The sequence below is a fragment of the Triturus cristatus genome, chromosome 6 (assembly GCF_964204655.1).
Source record: "Triturus cristatus chromosome 6, aTriCri1.1, whole genome shotgun sequence".
Taxonomy (NCBI): Eukaryota; Metazoa; Chordata; class Amphibia; order Caudata; family Salamandridae; genus Triturus; species Triturus cristatus.
In genome coordinates this window covers 1,720,706,029-1,720,725,660 of record NC_140589.1, presented here as the reverse complement: position 1 = coordinate 1,720,725,660, position 19,632 = coordinate 1,720,706,029, and the positions used below count along the sequence as shown (strand labels likewise).

Below are 19,632 nucleotides of genomic sequence, written 5' to 3'. Positions count from 1 at the left end.
ATACGTTCAAACGTTACTTTTATGAAACAGGTCTCTCTAATCCCAGCGCGCGGCTCTCCAGAAGTCTTCCCAGTCTATTCCCCGCCAGATGTTAGATTACTCTCTGCAATCAAGAGGTCATTGTACTATGTGCTTGTGTATTGATTAGCTGAGCAATGGAATAGATTGTGTTACAAGAAGGGAGCTCAGAGGCATTTGGACTGGTTCAAATAGCATACAACTGACAATGCAGCTATATCTGGACGGGACGAGAGGCTGCAAAACACAAGTTAATTAGCTTTCAGGAAAAGCATAAAATAAAAACAAAACAGCAGCTGCCATGAACCTGGTGGGCTGCAAAAAATGTACCAAATGCAGGGTATCTACAAGACCAGCATTGTTTTGTAAGAATTCTTCCAGTTTTCATTATTGCTTCGGAGTTTTTTCAAACCTAATTATTGGGCAAGTGCATCTGGAAAACAATTCACACAGGAAACTCCTGCCCAACAATTCCAACGACCACCAAATGAATTTTAAAGGTGTGTGCAGTATTACCCATGGATTAAACAGGCGAGTACGAGGTCCCATGCACCTGCTTTGAACTTTTAGTGAAACCCACAGAGAAAATCCTCAGAAGGCATGCATGCCTTCACTTCCCATGAGGTCCAAGCACAGTTCCATCACATGCTGAAGTTTGCAATCCACCTGCTGACACCTCCCCAGGGCCTTCTCTTGTTCAAATAGGGGCATGACATCATCCCTACTAGCAAAAACAACAACAAAAATGGTGACTTTCAGGGGAATTGGGAGGGCCACCTGTTAATAAATACATAAAAGAAAGAATAAAATAAAAAAAGGAGATGCAGCAGGAAAGGCATGTGAAGGTGCTCCTCACAGACTTTACATCTGAGTCATGGCCTTCCTGCACGTCAGCAAGTACCACCATCACTGAACAGATCTCCACCACCGCAGCCAACGCTACTCTTACTCGAGGAAATAGAAGAGGTGAGAGGAAGGTTGTCGCAATAGACTAAAGGTAAGCAGGTGTGTGAGGGAAACTGAACAGTGAAGGGGATACGACAGTAGTATAGGTTGTATACTACTCGTCACCATGTATTTTTTGACAGGTGGCCACGCCCCTTTGACCACGCCCCTTTGGTCCGTGTGTCTATATTGGACGCGTTCCAAGTCTGCTTTTAATCGGGGTTTTAATCGGTCCTTATAACGTATTGATAAGATTATAGCATTTTATTGTTATATAGGTCGTTATTTTGTGAATCATGGCTTATAAAATGATACGGCGATGAAATAAAAAAAAAAAAAAAAAAGCGTATAAAACGATAAGTTAGGATTTGTGAATCAAGGCTTATAAAATGATACGGCGATGAAATCATAAAGCGTATAAAACGATAAGTTAGGAATTGTGAATCAAGGCTTATAAAATGATACTGCGATGAAATCAAAAACGTATGAATCGACCACGCATGCAGGAGGGTTGCTAAGAAGTGGGGGTAGTGTGAAATACGAGTCTACAAACATACCGCGGGGCGTGTCTAGTATGTTCACAGAGGATATAAGCCAGCATTCCGAGGACCGTGTGTTAAGAAACCCCCGCTTTTTTCCGACAAAGAAAAGCTCGAGCTTTAAGACAACTTTGAGAATGTCTTGCTCTAGCGTGGAAGCGGGACCCCTTGGAGAAACTATAACAGCGATGCTGAAGGAAGCGGCAAATGCTGCAGACGACGCTGCAGAACTCGACGATAGTGATAAGGAAAATTGCGCGCCAACAACGCCTGCGGGTACTACGTCGGAGATGTCGTCGGCGATGCTGAATAAAAAGCCCGAGACAGACGTCGAGGCATCGGCTATGCCGAATATAAAGCCCGAGACCGGAGCCTGCGAAGAGGCGGTTGGTGGCGTTGCTAAAATGGCGAGCAATACCTCCGATGCTACAGACGGCGGTGGAAGAGCGGAACCAAGTGAAGATGACGAGGGTATTGACCTGCAAGAGCCTGAACCCGAGGACTCCAGCGACTGTACAGAGATGGATTCCGGAGAAGAATCTGTAAACGAAACAGAAAAGTGCGAAGTTGGAAAACGAAAAGTAAGTACGAACCGCAATTTTTCGGCAAATCCTCTGGGGTGTTTAAGAGTGTGATGATGAGGCGTGTAGTTGTGAGGAAGGCTGAGGTCGAAAAACCCCTTTTTTCTTTTTATCAGCAAAAGAGAGGAGGAGGAGCCCCAGGCGACAAAACCGCTAGCACGACTATGGAAGTCACACAGCCATCGCTACGTTTTTCATGTCTCTGCTGCTCAAGACAGAAAAAACTTGCCGTAACGCATAAAAACTGCAGCTGTAAGCGCTTAGACGCAATTGTACAATTTTGTCGTGGTGAAAGTTGGAGCACGGATCGATATCGCGGACTTTTGACAGCGATAGCCGCGATCATAAAATTGTGCTTAAAGGCGGGGTGGTACGACGAATGCGAAGGTTGTAAAATTGACGACCCGAGTCAGTTGCATCACGACTGTCTCACGACGGGTGATGAATATGAAGACAGTTTGATACGGAAACTATGTTACAAGCTGGACCCCTATAAGATTATGGCGACGTTGGGGGCGGTCTATGGCTTGAAAGAAATGTCAGTACCCGAAGATTGTAGTAAGATGATTGCGAATGTTTTAAAGTATATTAAGAGAGTACAGTCCCCATCAGAGCATGTGAAAAGTATGTATGAAGCGGGTGATGAAGACATACGCTTGATAATGAAACAGCATTTGAGAAGGAAGAATTACCGTAGATATTTTAAGATCAAGTATCTTTACAGGAGTTTAAAACCGAGGAACATGACATTTCTTAATGTAGAGTAAATGAAAACATGATGATCTTCGCGATTGCTACTATTATGTATGTGTGTTTTTCCGTTGCAGGAAAGTGTGTTTCGACACATGGTTGAGATCGGCGTGCGACCGAGCGTTAGATGCCTGGAAGACGCTTTTTATTTTCTGATCAGAGCAAAGATGGCGTACCCCAAACCAGTGTTTCGCCCGACCGCGCTATGTCGTAACAAGCGATGTGAAATCATCGAAGAGCTTGAAAAAGAACTGGGTCAGAAACCTAGAGGCTTTTACGACGTTGAAAAGAGCAAAATCTTCTTGGGCGCTGACGACGTGCTCGAAGATTGCATCGACAATTATATCAGGCGGACATTTTGCACCCTAGGAACTACTCTGAATAAGAAACAGTTTTTCAATTTCATGAATACAATATCTGATTTGTTTTGTCGAGCCTTCTTGAAGGGGCGTGGGGAGGATGTAAGAAGACTGGTACCGTTCATAGCTAGCAAAATCCAAATATTGATTCTACGTCACGAGTTTTTGAGAGCATTGTGTTAAATATCTATGTTTTTATCGTTATTATCGTTTATAGCGCTGTACATTCCTATATTACCAGTTTAAATCATACACTGTTTAATCCGTGTGTTATTAAATAATCTACTATTGTAAAATAAACCGGCTTCTAGTTCTGATTATTTGATAAAGAAAAATAATAAAACAAAAGTGAATTAATAGAATAGGGGGGCGGGAGTAGGGGTTGCGGTATTTTAGTTCAAGAAGCGCTACGATGCAGAAGCTTTTCAAAAGAGTTTATTACAACCCCTCGAAAGTTGGTAGTTTTGGCGGTGTAGAAGCCTTGTACAAGGAGAGCAAAATCCACAACGACGGTGTTAAAAGAACACAGGTACGCGACTGGTTATCGGGCGAAGATGCCTACACGCTACATAAGGGGTCGAGAAAGCGCTTTCAAAGACGGCGTGTGATAGTCAGCGGCTTAAATCATCAATGGCAAGCGGACCTTCTAGACGTCCGTGAACATGCCGCGGTTAATGATGGTGTAAAATTTATATTAACGGTGATAGACGTACTGTCAAAGTATGCATTCGCCGTTGGCCTGAAGGAAAAATCGGGGAGCTCGGTCACAAAAGCCTTTGATTACATTTTCAGCAGCGGGAGAATTCCTAAAAAGTTACAAACAGATAGAGGAAAAGAGTTTGAAAACAAGACGCTAAAAGCTCTGCTGAACAAGTATGGTGTAAAACATTTTGTTACAAACAACGAAGTGAAGGCGGCGATTGTAGAAAGATTCAACAGAACTCTCAAGGCACGAATTTGGCGGTATTTTACAGCGTACAACACATTTCGTTATATAGATCGTTTACAAGATTTTATTGAAAGTTACAATCATAGCTATCATAGAACCATTAAGACGTCCCCTGTAGAAGTATCCCCGCAAAATGAGTTGAAAATTTGGAGAACTGTGTACGGGTCCGTGTTCACCAACAACCCTGTTTCAAAAAACACGCTCAAAAAAGGTGATCATGTTAGGGTATCTAGATGCAAGGGGGTATTTCAAAAGGGGTATGAGCAGACTTTTACAGATGAGATCTTTGTGATAGACAAGATTTCCAAGCATTCAGGCGTTACAGTTTTTAACTTAAAAGACTATGCTGGGGAGGAGGTCGAAGGGTGTTTTTACAAAGAAGAGCTGCAAAAAATAAAACAGGATCAAGATCGTGTGTACCGTATTGAGAACGTTTTGGCAAAGAAGGGGCACGGGGCACAAAGACAGTGCCTAGTTAAATGGCGGGGATGGCCTGATAAATTTAATAGTTGGGTCTCTGAGAGTGAATTAAAGGATATACAAAGTCTACAACAGCGGATATAGGCATTTAGGTACCGCGGAAGCGCCATGGAGGTCGGACCTTTTTATCTGACGCTCCCGAGTAACGCGTCTTTGGACACTTTCCCTAATAACAAAATTTCAAATTTTACGGTGAAACTAGCAAAACCTATTCATCTACAAGGAGATTGGGAGGTGGCCCTAACAGAAATTCAGTACCCGCACACGTGGGACACTTTTGAAACAGAGGATGTTAGATTTACGGTGGTACGCAAGAAGGAAAGCGCCCACGAACTTTCTTTCCCGCCGGGGCACTATGACAACATACGAGACATTGTAGAAGTAATGAATAAATCCATTGGTAACATATCGGAACTTGTTGACCTTAGATTAACGTATGAACCACGACTTCGAAAAGTGCAGTTGAGGAATGCTCAAGACTACGGTATTTTGGTGCGTGAAAAACTGGGGAGAGTGTTGGGGCTGACGCCTAACGTTCACCACTCTTCATCAGCGGGGAAAGCCTACACGGATGTACACGGCGGATTTTATATGATGTTTGTATACTGCGACGTGATAGAGCATCAGAGAGTGGGGGATAGCTACGTGCCTCTCCTCCGGTGCGTGGAAATCACAGGCAAGAATAATAGCATGATAAACATCATTTACACCAAAAGAGATTATGTACCGATCAGCAAAAAACATTTTCACACAATAACTTTGGAACTGAAGGACGATTTGAACACTAATATAAGATTTAAAGTGGGTAAAGTCATAGCGAAGCTTCATTTCAGGCCGCGACGTGGTGAAGTGTACTAGAATAATGATTTTACCTGAAAATTACGGCGACGCGTCGCTCTATAGGGATTACTATAGAGCACAAGCCGGCTCAGGCCTCCCGGGGTTCCACGGGGCACCTATTATGTACGGGGCGGGTGTTGGCGGTATATTCAGAAGCCTTTTCAGAAAAGCAGTACCGCTTTTAAGAAGAGGGTTCCAGTTGGTAAAACCGCACGTGAAAACCGCTGCAGCAAATATTGCCCGAGACGTCGCAGGGCACGTTTCGGGGGCGGTGATGAAAAAGTTTACCAAAACGGGTCAAGAAGGCTCAGGTTTAATCTATCTCGAAAGAGGAAGGAAGAGAAAAAGGGGTGTATCACTAAGGGGGCCGCCCGCGTTCCTTCAAAGCGTTGTGAAGCGCCGGCGACCGGCTCAAAAGAGTTCGCTTAAGACCCGGAGAAGACACGGAAAAAAACGAGTCTCTAAGGGCAACATATTTTAAATCGGACCATGGCCTCCGTCCCTTGCGGTTCCCAGGAATGCACAAAGTCAGAGTTGGACCTATTCCAAGTACCACCAACGCAAACCAGCATTGAAAGTTCTCTATACGTCGAAGTACCGCCACTTTCAGCCCTGTCAGACACAGCCCCCTTAGAGTTCTTCATAGCTCGGTCGGATGACTACCTGGACCTTTCAGCTACCCTGATTTATCTGTCGTGCAAAATTACTAACGCAGACGGATCCGATTTGGACGCCGCAGCCCGAGTGGCGTTTTCTCCATACCCCATAGCCTCACTTTTTAACCAACTGGATGTGAGCCTCGGCGACCGGCTCATCAGCCAGTCAAACAACACGTATCCATACAGGGCTTATCTCGAAACGGTACTTAATTATGGGGACCCCACTTTAAAACGCCAACTTTCTGCAGGTCTCTTCTACAGAGACACCGCTGGAGAGCACGAGGACACGACTTTAAACGGTGCTAACGCGGGATTTAAGAGCAGAGCTAGCTTTACAGCCCGAAGTCGTAAAGTGGAACTGATTGGGCAATTACACTGCGATTTATTTTTCCAAGACAAATTAATGCTTAACGGTCTAGATGTGAAGATTAAACTGATTCGAAATAAAGACACTTTTTGCTTAATGAGCGGCGACGCAGAAAATTACAAAGTGCATATCTTAGCGGCGTCACTATTTGTGAAACGTGTCAAAGTGAGCCCAGTGGTGCGTTTAGCTCACGCCGAGACTCTGTTAACCAGTAATGCCAAGTACCCCATCGAAAGAGTGGAGCTCAAAGTGTTCAGCATCCCAGCCGGTGCGCTACTATCGAATACTGAGAATATTTTTTTCGGATTTTTGCCAAGAACTGTAATAGTAGCGCTGGTCGATAACGCAGCATTTAGCGGTGAATATGGCAGAAACCCCTTTAATTTCAAGCATTATAATATATCTCACAGCAGCCTCTCCGTAGACGGCCAAGCTATACCGGCAAAACCATACACGCCGTCATTTGGAACTGGGGGTGTGGCTAGAGAATATTTGGGTGTGCTGCAAGTTGCTGGGAAGTACGCATCAGACCGACCCTTCTTTGTGGATCGTGTAGAGTATTCGAAAGGCTATTCTATGCTGGCTTTCGATCTATGCCCTGACAACGACGTGGGTGGCGGCCATTTTTCGATACAAAAATCAGGCAATGTACGTCTGGAGCTCCGTTTTAGCGCCGCTCTACCGTCTACTATAAACCTTCTGATTTACGCTGTCTTTCAGAATGTTATACAGATTAACCATAGGCGAGAGGTGCTAATCGACTATATGTGATGAATACGTGGCAACTGGAACGTTTTCTCGCCAAAGACGAGACGGCAAAACATTCATTTTTAGGTGTATTCGCAGCTGACACTCTACCAATGTATCTGGGTAATCGCCAGCGACCGCTTCATTTAATAGTTAATACAGACGGTAAAGATCAAAGGGGTCGACACTGGTTAGCAATATTTCTAACGGAAAAGGACTCTGAGTTTTTTGACTCCTATGGCGTGCCACCAAACAGTTATCTGTACCCCAATACCATATGGCAATTTTTAAAAAGAAACACTTCAGGCCTAATAACATTTCATGAAAACCAGATTCAGGATGATGTATCATTTACCTGCGGGGCACATTGTTTGTTTTATTTATTTCATAGATGCCGTGGTGTAGACTTTGAAAGCATTTTAAAAATGTATTCAGCTGATTTGAAGGCAAATGATGCTCTAGTAACAAGGTTTGTGTTGAGGCAATTACGCAGATTGAAAAGAGGCCGTGTAAATAACAGACCGATGCAAAATTGTATTTCATTCACTGATAATATGCATGTTTACAGTGTTTATGATAACTAGCAGACATCCACAAGGTCTATTTTACGCTCTCATTGGACTTTTAAAATCATATTTGTACCGAACATTTTTACTCTGTGATATAAAATGTATCTAAATAAATTGCATGAAAAAAGCCCTTAACTTTACGTGTCGGTCTGACTTTTTTCAGCACCTAGATGCCACGTTAATGCACCGTGGTTTATATTCATCCTGAAATGCTTAGACAGGCTATTGTCCGCATATGGTGCCTGGTGTGCTGTCGAGGTTTGCAAAAAATATGAATAAAAAAAGGGGGGCCTAACTTTACGTGTCGGTCTGACTTTTTTCAGCACCTAGCTGCCACGTTAATGCACCGCTGTTTATATTCATCCTGAAATGCTTAGACAGGCTATTGTCCGCATATGGTGCCTAGTGTGCTGTCGAGGTTTGCAAAAAATATGGATAAAAAAAGGGGGGCCTAACTTTACGTGGCGGTCTGACTTTTTTCAGCACCTTGCTGCCACGTTAATGCACAGCTGTTTATATTCAACCTGAAATGCTTAGTGGATTATACCGTTTAATTCTCGACACACGAAGACATACGTGGTATTGTGAGTTGTGGCGGGAAACTGTCGGGTTTTGGGTATAAAAACGTGAGGTCTGCAAGAACATTCAGGCTGGAGCTCTCAGGAAAGCTACGACGCTCCAACCAACGGCGCTGGTGACACCTTCATTCTCCCACCACATCGGGCGCTTGAAAAGCTGAAGCCCCTGAAAGATTTCACCACCTGATGACTGAGCACCGTTTCCATTTATGAACATGTCTGAGGACCAAGAATTGTTGGTAAGAAGATTGTTTTATGTTTTTTATATAATCCTCTAGCTCTTTTTGAAGTTGCGCTTCTATTAGCGTCATCTCTCAAAGGTTAAATGCTTTTTTATCAGGGATGTAAGCTTTTTTTCCGGCTCAGACTGTCACACTAAGACGAATTAGACCGAAGTCCCGGGCAATGTTCTAACATGTGGTTCTAATTAAGTCTTTCGCTCCTCTGTCAAAAGGTTTTAAGCAATAGATAAAATTAGGTGAAACTCGGGGTGTTTTGAATTAACTGTAACTGCTAGTCAGGAACCGTGAAAGATGCATAAAAAAAAAAAAAGTGTGTGTGTGTGTGTGTGTGTGTGTTTGCGTTTTTTTTTTTGCTTTGCCGGACCCCGTCTGAAAAATGCTCTAGCATGTGGTTCTAATTCAGTCTTTCACGTCGTCGTCAAAAGACTTTTAGTACTGTTACAGCAGCTGGCATTTTAAGCAATAGGAAATATGACATGACTCTCGGTGTGTTTAGATTTTGCACATGCTCTTACCTCAAAGACTATCTGCTCATTGATCCGTGTTTTTAAGTCAAGGACTAGTCCGCCTCCTTGCTTTACAGATCATGATTTAATAACGCTCGAGGTCTTAAATAATGTCACTATATAGCCTGGGGCCAGCGAGCCGGGGTTGAGCTGCGGCTTGAAAAGCAGCTAATTTGACAACTAAGGTCTGGGTCTATTTCTGCGGTCGTGTGTGTGTGTGTGTGTGTGTGTGTGTACTTTTGTTTGCATGAGCTTGTAAATACGTATAGCGGTGCTTTCAAGTAATTTAATTTAAACCGATATAGGAAATGTGTTACAGCTGTTTGCATTTTTGTCTTCGCAGGAAGTGGCCGAGGCGGCAGACGCACTTTTATTCGACACTGCGCTTGAAGGCCCTAATCCTATCGCAGCCAGTCAAATTTGCGGCTTCAGCGCGCATGCTGGTAAGAATTAATTCTCTTTTCTACTGGTAGTATGTTCTACCATAGACCATGCTGATGTGCGCGTGCTTGTGCGTGTGTGTGTGTGTGTGTGTGCTTGTGTGTGCTTGTGTGTGTGTGTGTGTGTGTGTGTGTGTGTGTGTGCGTGCTTGCGCTGCCACTCTCAGTCTAGTTGTAGCACTGATGACTATTGAGGACTCTTCCGACTGTTCATTGCTTGAATTAAAATTGTGTTTTTTGCTCTTACTTAGATAAAACTGATGATGCAATCTCCATCCAACACGTGCAGCAATCAAATACACAACAACCGGTTGTACAAAGGAGTTCAAGGTTGCCGCCTGACGATCTGAAAAGCAAAGGTCAGAAGCGTAAAGAAGCGAGGCGGCGAGGGCCACCACAAACATTGCAGGGTGGTTTTGGGGGGAGTACTGTTGGGGGGCCTGCATTGCATGAGTTTCCACCGGTGTCTGTAAATGGTGGCGGTTTGAGAAAGAGACACTCTGGCTGTAAAGAAAAGGGTGATCAAAAGCGCAATAGGAAAGCGAATGCTAATGATAACAATTCTGCTACTCTACAGACCTTCCAGGTTTCGAATTCAAACACGCCTACCCCTGGTTGCGTTCTCCCCAGCCGAAATTCAGAACAGATTCTAGGTGTCACAACGCACCCTTGCAGCGATACTCCGGTATTAGTGCACCCCCCACCTACTCCTACCCCCAAGTCTCACTCTCAACCATCAAAGAACTTGCATGCGCAACCAGCAAACGCCATTATTCCCCCCGATGAACAAGAAATAATTTCGCTGCTTGACAATGATGACTGTTGGGGGGAAAACGCGAATGTACCCGTTCAACAAAACAGATCAAAAGCAGGGCCAGCTGTACACGGCGAATGCTCCAAGAACCCACGCTCACAAGGGGGGTGTCACACAGATGTTACAATAGGAGGAGGACCCGCCATCACCAGTCCCCCAGTAAGGTTCGCACCAGGTGCTATTCACCATAATTTAAAGACTGAAATTGCCCACAGTGCTGCAGCAAACGGGGCGTCCGCAGCGGCGCTACAAGCTCCTAGACATAACCCCACACCACCCCTAAACATTACCGCAGTAACATCAGCATGCCACGATATTTTACCTTTAATAACAAACCTTAGGGGAAGCACTCTTAACACAGCATCTATCTGCGAAGCTATTATTTTTGCTTTAAGTAATCGTGATACAGTAGCTCAGATACAAGCCATTGAACGCATCAAAGCTGGCATCGTACGTATACAGCAAAATTTAGAGAAATCACTTTCAGCTGCTTTAGTAACTGCTCAAAATCAGCTCGAGTCCTCTGTCTCCTCGCGCGCCATAGATGATGTCCTAAGTGTCAAAAAATCACTTAACGTTGAGATAAAGACACCACTTGACCCCCGCAGTGGGGCTGCTGCTGCTGCTGTTAAAGCTTCACTTCCCAGCGACGCGGCTGTACTTCAGGCAATTTACGCAATTTTTCCCCTAATAAATACCCTAGAAGGATTAGGCTTGAACTCTGCACCCGTCAGTTCATCCGTTTTTAATGTTCTACGTGTACAGGAAGCTTCCGGACATATCGGCGGCATAACAGATGTCAAACTAGCAGTAGAGGACGTGATCCAAAATACTCAGACTTCGCTCGCATCTATTTTAGCAGATGCCCAAGCCAACCTTGATTCCTTGAGTCTCGACTCGGGAAACTGATAATGACCCCCAAAGAGCATAGGTCGCCGAGAAGGTCTGAAACTACAGTCGCCAAACGTAAAGAGAAATGGTTAGCCGCTAAAGTAGTCAGAAATCGGTTAGCCAAAAACCTAAAAAGAGCCAAAAACCATTTGAGAAATATACGCCGTAATATTCAAAGCAACAATGGGTATTTACCACCGAGCCCCACGCAGTTAGAGCAAACACCTCAGAGAACAGCTGTCGCTTGCGATAATTCTAGCATCAGTAACAACCCTGCGCCGGTGTTTTTAGAAAGCGTGCGACAATATCAAAGAGTTATCAAAAAATTTAGAGCTATAGAATTTTATGAAGAATTTCGTTTTGTCAATCTTCATCTCATAGATTCTATTAGACTGGCCCTAGAAGCGGTTATTAACTCTATCCAACTGCTGCTGGACCAAATGGCCCCAGACATAGGCCCCAACGATTATGTACAAATTCGCCTGAGCGGCGGTGGTCTGGCTAACTCTTTTTACACTCGCAGGCTACCGCATCACGACCTAGATGCTTCAGATTTCTTAAACAAAATTGTTGACATGATGAATAGCAATGCAGAGATTCTGGGGTCACAAAGTTTAACACTTGTTGTGACTGTGATAAAAAGTAGGGGCGGCGGTGCCAGACGGGCTCTAAATTCTGTATTGTTTACTAAGATCATTCAAAAGAAACGTCGATGGTTGATTGATTTGAACAACACAGCTGGAAATTTGTGCCTGGCGGGGTGTTTGGCAGGGTTATTGGCTCACGGTCAATCTACGGATAGAACGTTGACAGAGCAGGCACAGTTAATGCACGATGCCCTAAACATCCCCCCAGATACGGACGTCTCTTTGCAAGACATAGAAGCATTTGAAAATTACTTGGGTGTGACGATTAAAGTATTATATCACGAAGGCGGCTGGCGTTATTTCACCAGCGGTACCGCCAACAAATCTAAAATTCTGTTTGTTCTTTTACATGAAAGCCATTTTTACGGTGTGAAAGATATAAAAAAATTCCTCGGCGCTAGGTATTACTGCGAATATTGCCATTCGGCCTATACCCACAAATACAATCACTCGTGCGCAGACTTCTGCAAAGCGTGCGTTACGAACGATTGCCATGACATTGCCAACGATCTCCAAAGGTGTCCGCGGTGTCGACTGTTTTGTCGTTCTTCGGAGTGTTTAGAGCGTCATCGTGCTTTAGCCGTGGCGGGGGAGGTGAGCTGTCTCAGCAAAAAGTTGTGTGATTCGTGCGGTCTCTACGGCCCCGAAAGTCATGAATGCGAAGGCCTTGAATGCGGTGTCTGTAAAGCCCGGGTGTTTTCATTTGATTCACATCTCTGCTTTATGAGCAGACTCAAACCGCCGACCAAAACAAATGATTATATATTCTACGATATGGAGTGCCGTCAGGAAAATATCATTCACGAGCCAAATTATATTTTTGCCAGACATATTAATGGTGAGCCTACTTGGGAGTTTTCAGGTCCTACATGCGTCAATGATTTTATCAACACATTCATTACACCCCGATTTCAAAACTATAGTTTTCTCGCACATTTCTCTAAAGGATATGACTGTTATTTTGTAGTGAAAGCTCTAGTGCTTGAAAAGGTGGCAATGTCACTGATCACTCAGGGAGGAAAGCTCATGTGCGTTACAACCAAAGTACTCAATATCAGGTTTATAGACTCTATAAACTTTTTGCCCATGAAACTCAGTAAACTTCCACAGGCAATGGGTTTCCAAGAGTCTAAAGGGTATTTCCCGCATTACTTTAACACTTTGCAGAACCAAAAATACGTTGGTGCTATGCCCTCAGCAGAATTTTACGGTGTAAACTATATGTCACCCTCTGAGAAAACAGAATTTGTGTCCTGGTATGAATCGAACAAAGATCGGGAGTTTGATTTCCAGAAGGAGCTGTCTCATTACTGCCAACAAGATGTGAACATTTTAAGAGAGGCGTGTATCCGCTTTAGAGAAGGCGTCATTGCCATGTCTAGCAAGCAAATCTTGGTGAACCCGGGTCAGGCCAATGAGTATGCCTATGTTGACTTCATCGACCCCTTTCAGTACATCACTTTAGCTTCAGTCTGCTTGGCGATGTTCAGATTTTGTTTTTTAAAACCTTACACATTAGCGTTGCTACCTCGTGATAATTATCACAGACAGCAAAAGAGATTCTCAACACCCGCTATTCAATGGTTGATGTATTTGGAATACAGTGAAAAAATCACCATCCGTCACGCTTTGAGGGGCGGGGAGCTTAAAATTGGGTCCTATTTTTTAGATGGTTATGCCAATATTGACGGGGTCCCTACTGCCTTTGAATTTAATGGTTGCTTTTTTCACGGCTGTCCAATTTGTTACGCCGGAAACGATTTTAATAAGATGACCGGTTGTACATATGGTCAGTTGCTTAACCGCACAACTATTAAACAGGAGTTTTTAAAAAGACGCGGCTTCAACGTCAGAAGTATTTGGGAACACGCGTGGCGTGAGCAGTTAACATGTAATCTAGATCTGCAGACTTTTATCAAGGATCGTGACTTACCCGAGCCCTTGAAACCGCGTGATTCTCTCTACGGAGGACGAACCAACGCCGTTACTCTTTATCGAAAGGCCTCTGGTGATGAAAAGATTTTTTACTATGATTTTACCAGCTTATACCCCTTTGTTAACAAGACAAAAGTCTACCCTGTGGGACATCCTAAGATCCTTTATAAAGATTTTGGAGCCCCTCAAATGTATTTCGGTCTAATCAGATGTAGAATTCGTCCGCCTAGAGGACTTTTTTTCCCGGTGCTTCCTTACAGATTCGAGGGAAAACTATTATTTACCCTGTGCCGCTCCTGCACAGAAGCCAGACAGACCTTCCGGTGTGATCACTCTGATGACGAACGTGCTCTGACCGGCACCTGGTGCACTGTAGAAGTGAATGTAGCTCTGAAAAAAGGCTATGTGATAGATCGCATTTATGAGATATGGCATTTTGAAAATGTTTCTAGTGATCTGTTTACCGACTACATCAACTTGCACCTTAGAGACAAGCAAGAAGCTTCGGGTTACCCCCAGTGGTGTAGTGATAAGGCCGAGAAACAGAAGTACCGGAGGGAATATTTTCAGAAAGAGGGTATTCGATTGCGCTCTAATAAAATCCATGTGAACCCCACTAAAAGACAGATTGCTAAACTGTTTCTCAACTCTCTATGGGGAAAACTGGGGCAGAGAGAAGACCGCTCAGAAACTACTCTAGTGACAGAGCCGGATGAATTTGATCAGTACTTTTTTACTTCCTACTGCGAGGTGTCATCTTGCGAGTTCATAGATGATGATACCGCTTGTGTGTGTTGGCGGTATACCAAAGAACATTACCCGCCTTCATGCAACGCTAACATATTTATTGCCAGTTTCACCACCGCTTATGCTAGATTGGAGTTGTACAAGCTCCTGGAGTTGCTTCAAGACCGCTGTCTTTACCACGACACAGACTCTGTGATTTTTGTGAGCAAAAAGGGCGATGTTAACCCTCCGGTGGGTGACTATCTGGGGGAACTCACTAGCGAAACACCTCCCGATGAACACATCACAGAGTTTGTTTCAGCCGGCCCCAAAACCTACGGTTACCGCTTATCAGGCGGTAAAATCTGCTTGAAGGTGAAGGGGATCACCCTCAATGTTCAGAACCGCGAAAAAGTAAATTTTCAAAACTTAAAAGAGCTGGTCACTCAATATGCCAAGCACGCCGAAAGAGGTGAATGTGTTCCAGAAGATGAAAGCTTAGTAGTGCAGCACCCCTGCATTGTGAGAATTAAAAAACGTTGGGATATTGAGACACGCCCGCTTCGCAAAACGTTGAGGGTTGTATATGATAAGCGCGTTCTTAAAGAGGACTATAAAACCCTGCCCTACGGCTTTTAAGAGTTATGCAGCCTCTGTGTAAACACGGGGCTAGCGAGAAAAAGGACTTTCCGCTTTTGGTGTGTATAGTTTATTAGAGGTTGTTTAAAGTATGGATATTAGATTGCATCATCCGTTCTCATGCATCCTCGCAGGTCCTTCCAATTCTGGTAAAAGTTACTTTGTAAAAAAACTTTTGGAAAATGCGCATCAAATGCTGACCCAGCCACCCACCAACGTAGTGTGGGCCTATTCCTGTTGGCAGCGGCTCTATCAAGAACTCGCGCTAAAGCTTCCACACCTCAAATTTGTCGAGGGGCTCCCCGCCGCCTTAAATGATGACATTTTATTTCCACCCTCTAGTGTTAATATGTTAATTGTAGATGATCTAATGGCCTCTGCTTGTGACAGCGGTGAAATTGAAAAAGCTTTTACTCAGTATGTTCACCATCGTAATCTTAGCATTTTATACATTGTGCAAAACGTCTTCTGCCAAGGTAAGAGCTCACGAACCATCGCTCTGAACACCAAGTACATGGTGCTTTTCAAAAACCCCCGAGACAAGCTTCAAATAACGACTCTAGCCAGACAGATGTACCCGGGTCGCTCTAGTTTCTTTCTAGAAGCCTTTGAGGACGCCACTCAGAGCCCCTATGGGTATCTTTTTGTAGATTTAAACGCCGGCACGCCGGAGGATTACAGATTAAGGACCGGGCTTTTCCCACCGGATCTTCCTGTTGCTTATACTCTAAAAAAGTCCTACCCGGCTATAAAAAGAAGATAAATAAAAAGCAGCGCTCCAGTTTAGAGCTCCAACACACTCATGACCATGTCCAGCCGGATAGCGCGCAATCTAGCTCTTTTAAGACTGTTGGTTTCATCATCCCCACAACAAAGGAAAGCTCTTCTATGCTCCGCGTCTGACGATTTAGTAGCAGCGATATCGGAGATAGCCCTAAATACCTTGAAGGGCAATGTCCCTTTGAGTCCTCAACAGATCCGAGTGCTTAAAAAGAAAAGTAATCTTGTTAAAAAACTGAGCAATAAGAGGATCTCTATTAAAACAAAAAAAAGTCTTGTCAAGCAGTCTGGGGGCTTCATAGGATCGCTGCTAGGCATTGCTATCCCGCTTCTCTCGGGCCTGCTGCGCCGCCGGTGATGGCTCACATTGAAAAAATGTATCTCGTTCCTAAACATCAGCTAGACAGAATGCGGAGTCCCCCAAGCGCCGATACCGACATTAGAAAATCAGCCACGGATCTGTTGGACGCTGAGATGCGCGAAATTCTTCATCGTAGTGATTTACCGGTGCACGAGAAAGCTAAGCTTTATACCGCTATCCTTCAAAAGTATCTGAACTTTGTCCATCATGGTAAAATGGAAAAAGAGGGCCTGACTTTATTCATGCCTGAAAGTCAAGAGCCACCCGTTTCACCGGTCAGAGAGCCAGAATCACACGCCTTTAATCTAGTTAATGAAATCCTTGACAACGTTAACCCCCGGCACAAAAAGAAAGCAGAATTACTTCTTAATAAAATTCATCAAAATAAAGACATCGCTTTCTGGAATGATAAGGGGGAACTTCTTTATAAAGGTAATGTTATACGTGGTTCAAACCTGCATGATTTGATCAGAGGCGCCACCCAAACACACTCTTTTGCAAATAATAAAGCGCCTGTCGGTTGGGATGCCTTCATGCAGAGCCTAGCAGAACTGAACATTCCGACATCGGTGCTAGGAAATGGTGGTCATCGTATCCACTTAGAAGATTTAAAGAACAACGCCGTTGCACCATTTGTTATCCCTTCTCCCCCCGCATCACCATTTTCACTGACCCCTCGAAGAGCACCGACGCTTGCCCTCCGTGATACCGCTGACAATGCTCACGAACCCGTAACAACACACGGCCAAGCACTCCCGCCAAAAAAAAGAAAACACTTCGCGAGATTGCCATGGTTGTCTGTTTAGCACCCGTGACTTATAATAGAGACCTATGCTTTTTACTGGGTAACTAAATATTTTTTTATGTAAATACCTCATCTGTATCACAACATATAGTTTTTGTATAATTTTATGCCCGGTGGCCATACTGCGTATTACTGGTTGATGTTAATACGCTATGGTTTCTTGATTTTTATGTACATCATTTTGTTTTCAGTGTTGATACTGTGATTTATATGCCAAGGTGCATAATGTATTTGCTAACTACGGCTACCTCATTATTCAACTATAAGCTTAAATATGTGAATTCTATATTTATATATGTATTATCGCTATCCGTGATTATTATAAGTTAACAACGATAAGCTGTGATTCCTCTTTTAAAAAATTTATGTAACTTCCGCATATTTGATGTCTGCTGTTGATACTGTGATTCATATGTCTTGGTTTATAATGTATTTGAGAACTACCGCTACCTCACTATTCAACTATAAGCTTGACTATGTGTTTTCTATACTTTACAAATGTTTTATAGCTATCTGTGATTATTACCGGGTACCAAAAATATGCTGTGATTCCTTTTTTAATGTAACTTCCGCAGATTTTATGTGTGCTGTTGATACTGTGATTTATATGCAATGGTGCATATTATATTTGATAACTACCTCTACCTCATTATTCAACTATAAGCTTGATTTTCTTTTTTTTCTATTGTCACTAAATGCTGTCAGTATATGTAATTCCATATAATGAAACTGTAATTACATAAAATGTGATTTTCTGTTATGTAAAAAATGGTTTCAATTAAATTGTAAATATTGACCCAAAATAAAACTTCTCCGAGCTTTCATTTTACATTTAATAAAAGCAATTTGTTCTAAAACGCGTTATTATTCTTTTCAATAATGTGATGATGGGAAATGTATAAAATATCATTTTAATTCGTAGCTGCACCCCATATATCCGATTACTGAGCCCCCATAAACACGCCTAAAGCAAGACATGCCCGGGCATGCCTGGTCGATTTATACGTACTGAGTCCCCCATAAACATGCCTAAAGCAAGACATGCCCGGGCATGCCTGGTTGTTTTACACGCTTTATGATTTCATCGCCGTATCATTTTATAAGCCTTGATTCACAAATCCTAACTTATCGTTTTATACGCTTTTTTTTTTTTTATTTATTTTTTTTATTTCATCGCCGTATCATTTTATAAGCCATGATTCACAAAATAACGACCTATAAAACAATAAAATGCTATAATCTTATCAATACGTTATAAGGACCGATTAAAACCCCGATTAAAATCAGACTTGGAACGCGTCCAATATAGACACACGGACCAAAGGGGCGTGGTCAAAGGGGCGTGGCCACCTGTCAAAAAATACATGGTGACGAGTAGTATACAACCTATACTACTTACGACTCATTGACGTTGTGATTGCGTCAGTGGGGTTCTGTCAATAGTGTGTGCAGTGGAAGCTCTGGCAGGGTTCTGTGCATTGTCCATCAGACCATTCATTCAACATGTCCATCACTGCAGGGACGCAGCCATTCATCATTGTGGCAGACGTGCTCCTGTTGCAACCACGTTCCATTCAGACAGAGGTGCTGAACAAACCTTCCTGGTACAGGCAGCAAAACTTTGAAATAACCTGCCTGCCCATCTGAAAGACACAGAGATCACAAGAGGGCAGGACCGGTCTGAAACAAAGGCTAATCCCAGACTGCTGGCTGGAACTCCCAAGTGCTCATCCTGTTTGTTGTATGACTGTCAGGGGCATATTTACAGCCCCTATAGCAACCACAACGTCACTTTTTAAGACGTTGTGGTGGCGATAGGCGCTTTGCCTTATTTACAAGGCAGCCTTAAGCCGCTTAACGAGGCTTAATGCTGCCTTCTAATAAGGCACCCTTTCACGCTATGCTTAGCGTGAAATGGGTGGGCAGTGGGTGTTGCGGTGGGCGTTCCACCGCAACACCCATTGATTTTGACGCTGCCCCTTATTTACAAGTGCAGCGTACTAAGGAGGCAGCGCCAAAATTAGGACCAGGGAAAACCTGGTCTTAAGTTGGCAAAACGAGGAGAAATGCTTTATTTCTCCTTGTTTTTGCTTTTTCCATGTGTGCTGCCTTGTGCAGCACACATGGAAAAAGCAAAAACGCCTTTGATAGTTTATGTACTGGAAGGTCCCCCTTCCTGCACATAAACAATCTTTAAAAAAATGCCATATTGTCACTTCTGTGTGTGTTGCATTTAGCAGCACACATAGAAGTGATAAAATGGCATTTAAAGATTGTTTATCTACAGGAAGGGGGACCTTTCTGTACATAAACAAGCTTTCCCCTGCACGCAGACACCCTGGCACTATGGTGCAAGGATGCCCGTGTTGCCGCTACACTGCTAAGTGTAACCCCAGCACAGGGGGAAACACAAGGCTGCACCATATTCTCGCAAATATATAGTGCAGCCTTGCGTTTCTGAAGTG

General features: G+C 43.6%; 1 protein-coding gene across 2 annotated transcripts; it reads left to right on the top strand.

The window, feature by feature from the left end:
- Positions 1-1,337: 1,337 nt before the first annotated feature.
- On the top strand, positions 1,338-3,446 carry LOC146821869 (uncharacterized). 2 transcript variants are annotated; one of them, XM_085609392.1, is made up of 2 exons: positions 1,338-2,083; positions 2,911-3,446. In XM_085609392.1, exons 1-2 carry the CDS (start codon positions 1,433-1,435, stop codon positions 3,373-3,375), a joined length of 1,116 nt encoding a protein of 371 aa, XP_085465518.1. In that variant the 5' UTR covers positions 1,338-1,432; the 3' UTR covers positions 3,376-3,446. The 2 variants fall into 2 exon arrangements, with proteins under 2 accessions (XP_085465518.1, XP_085465517.1); XM_085609391.1 differs by having other exon boundaries at positions 2,200-3,446.
- The last annotated feature ends 16,186 nt before the right edge of the window (positions 3,447-19,632 follow it).

Coding starts and splice junctions, on each gene's coding strand:
- LOC146821869 (XM_085609391.1), top strand. CDS start 1,433: ATGAAATCAAAAACGTATGAATCGACCACGCATGCAGGAGGGTTGCTA. Junction 2,084..2,199: donor GCGAAGTTGGAAAACGAAAA/GTAAGTACGAAC, acceptor TCTTTTTATCAG/CAAAAGAGAGGAGGAGGAGC.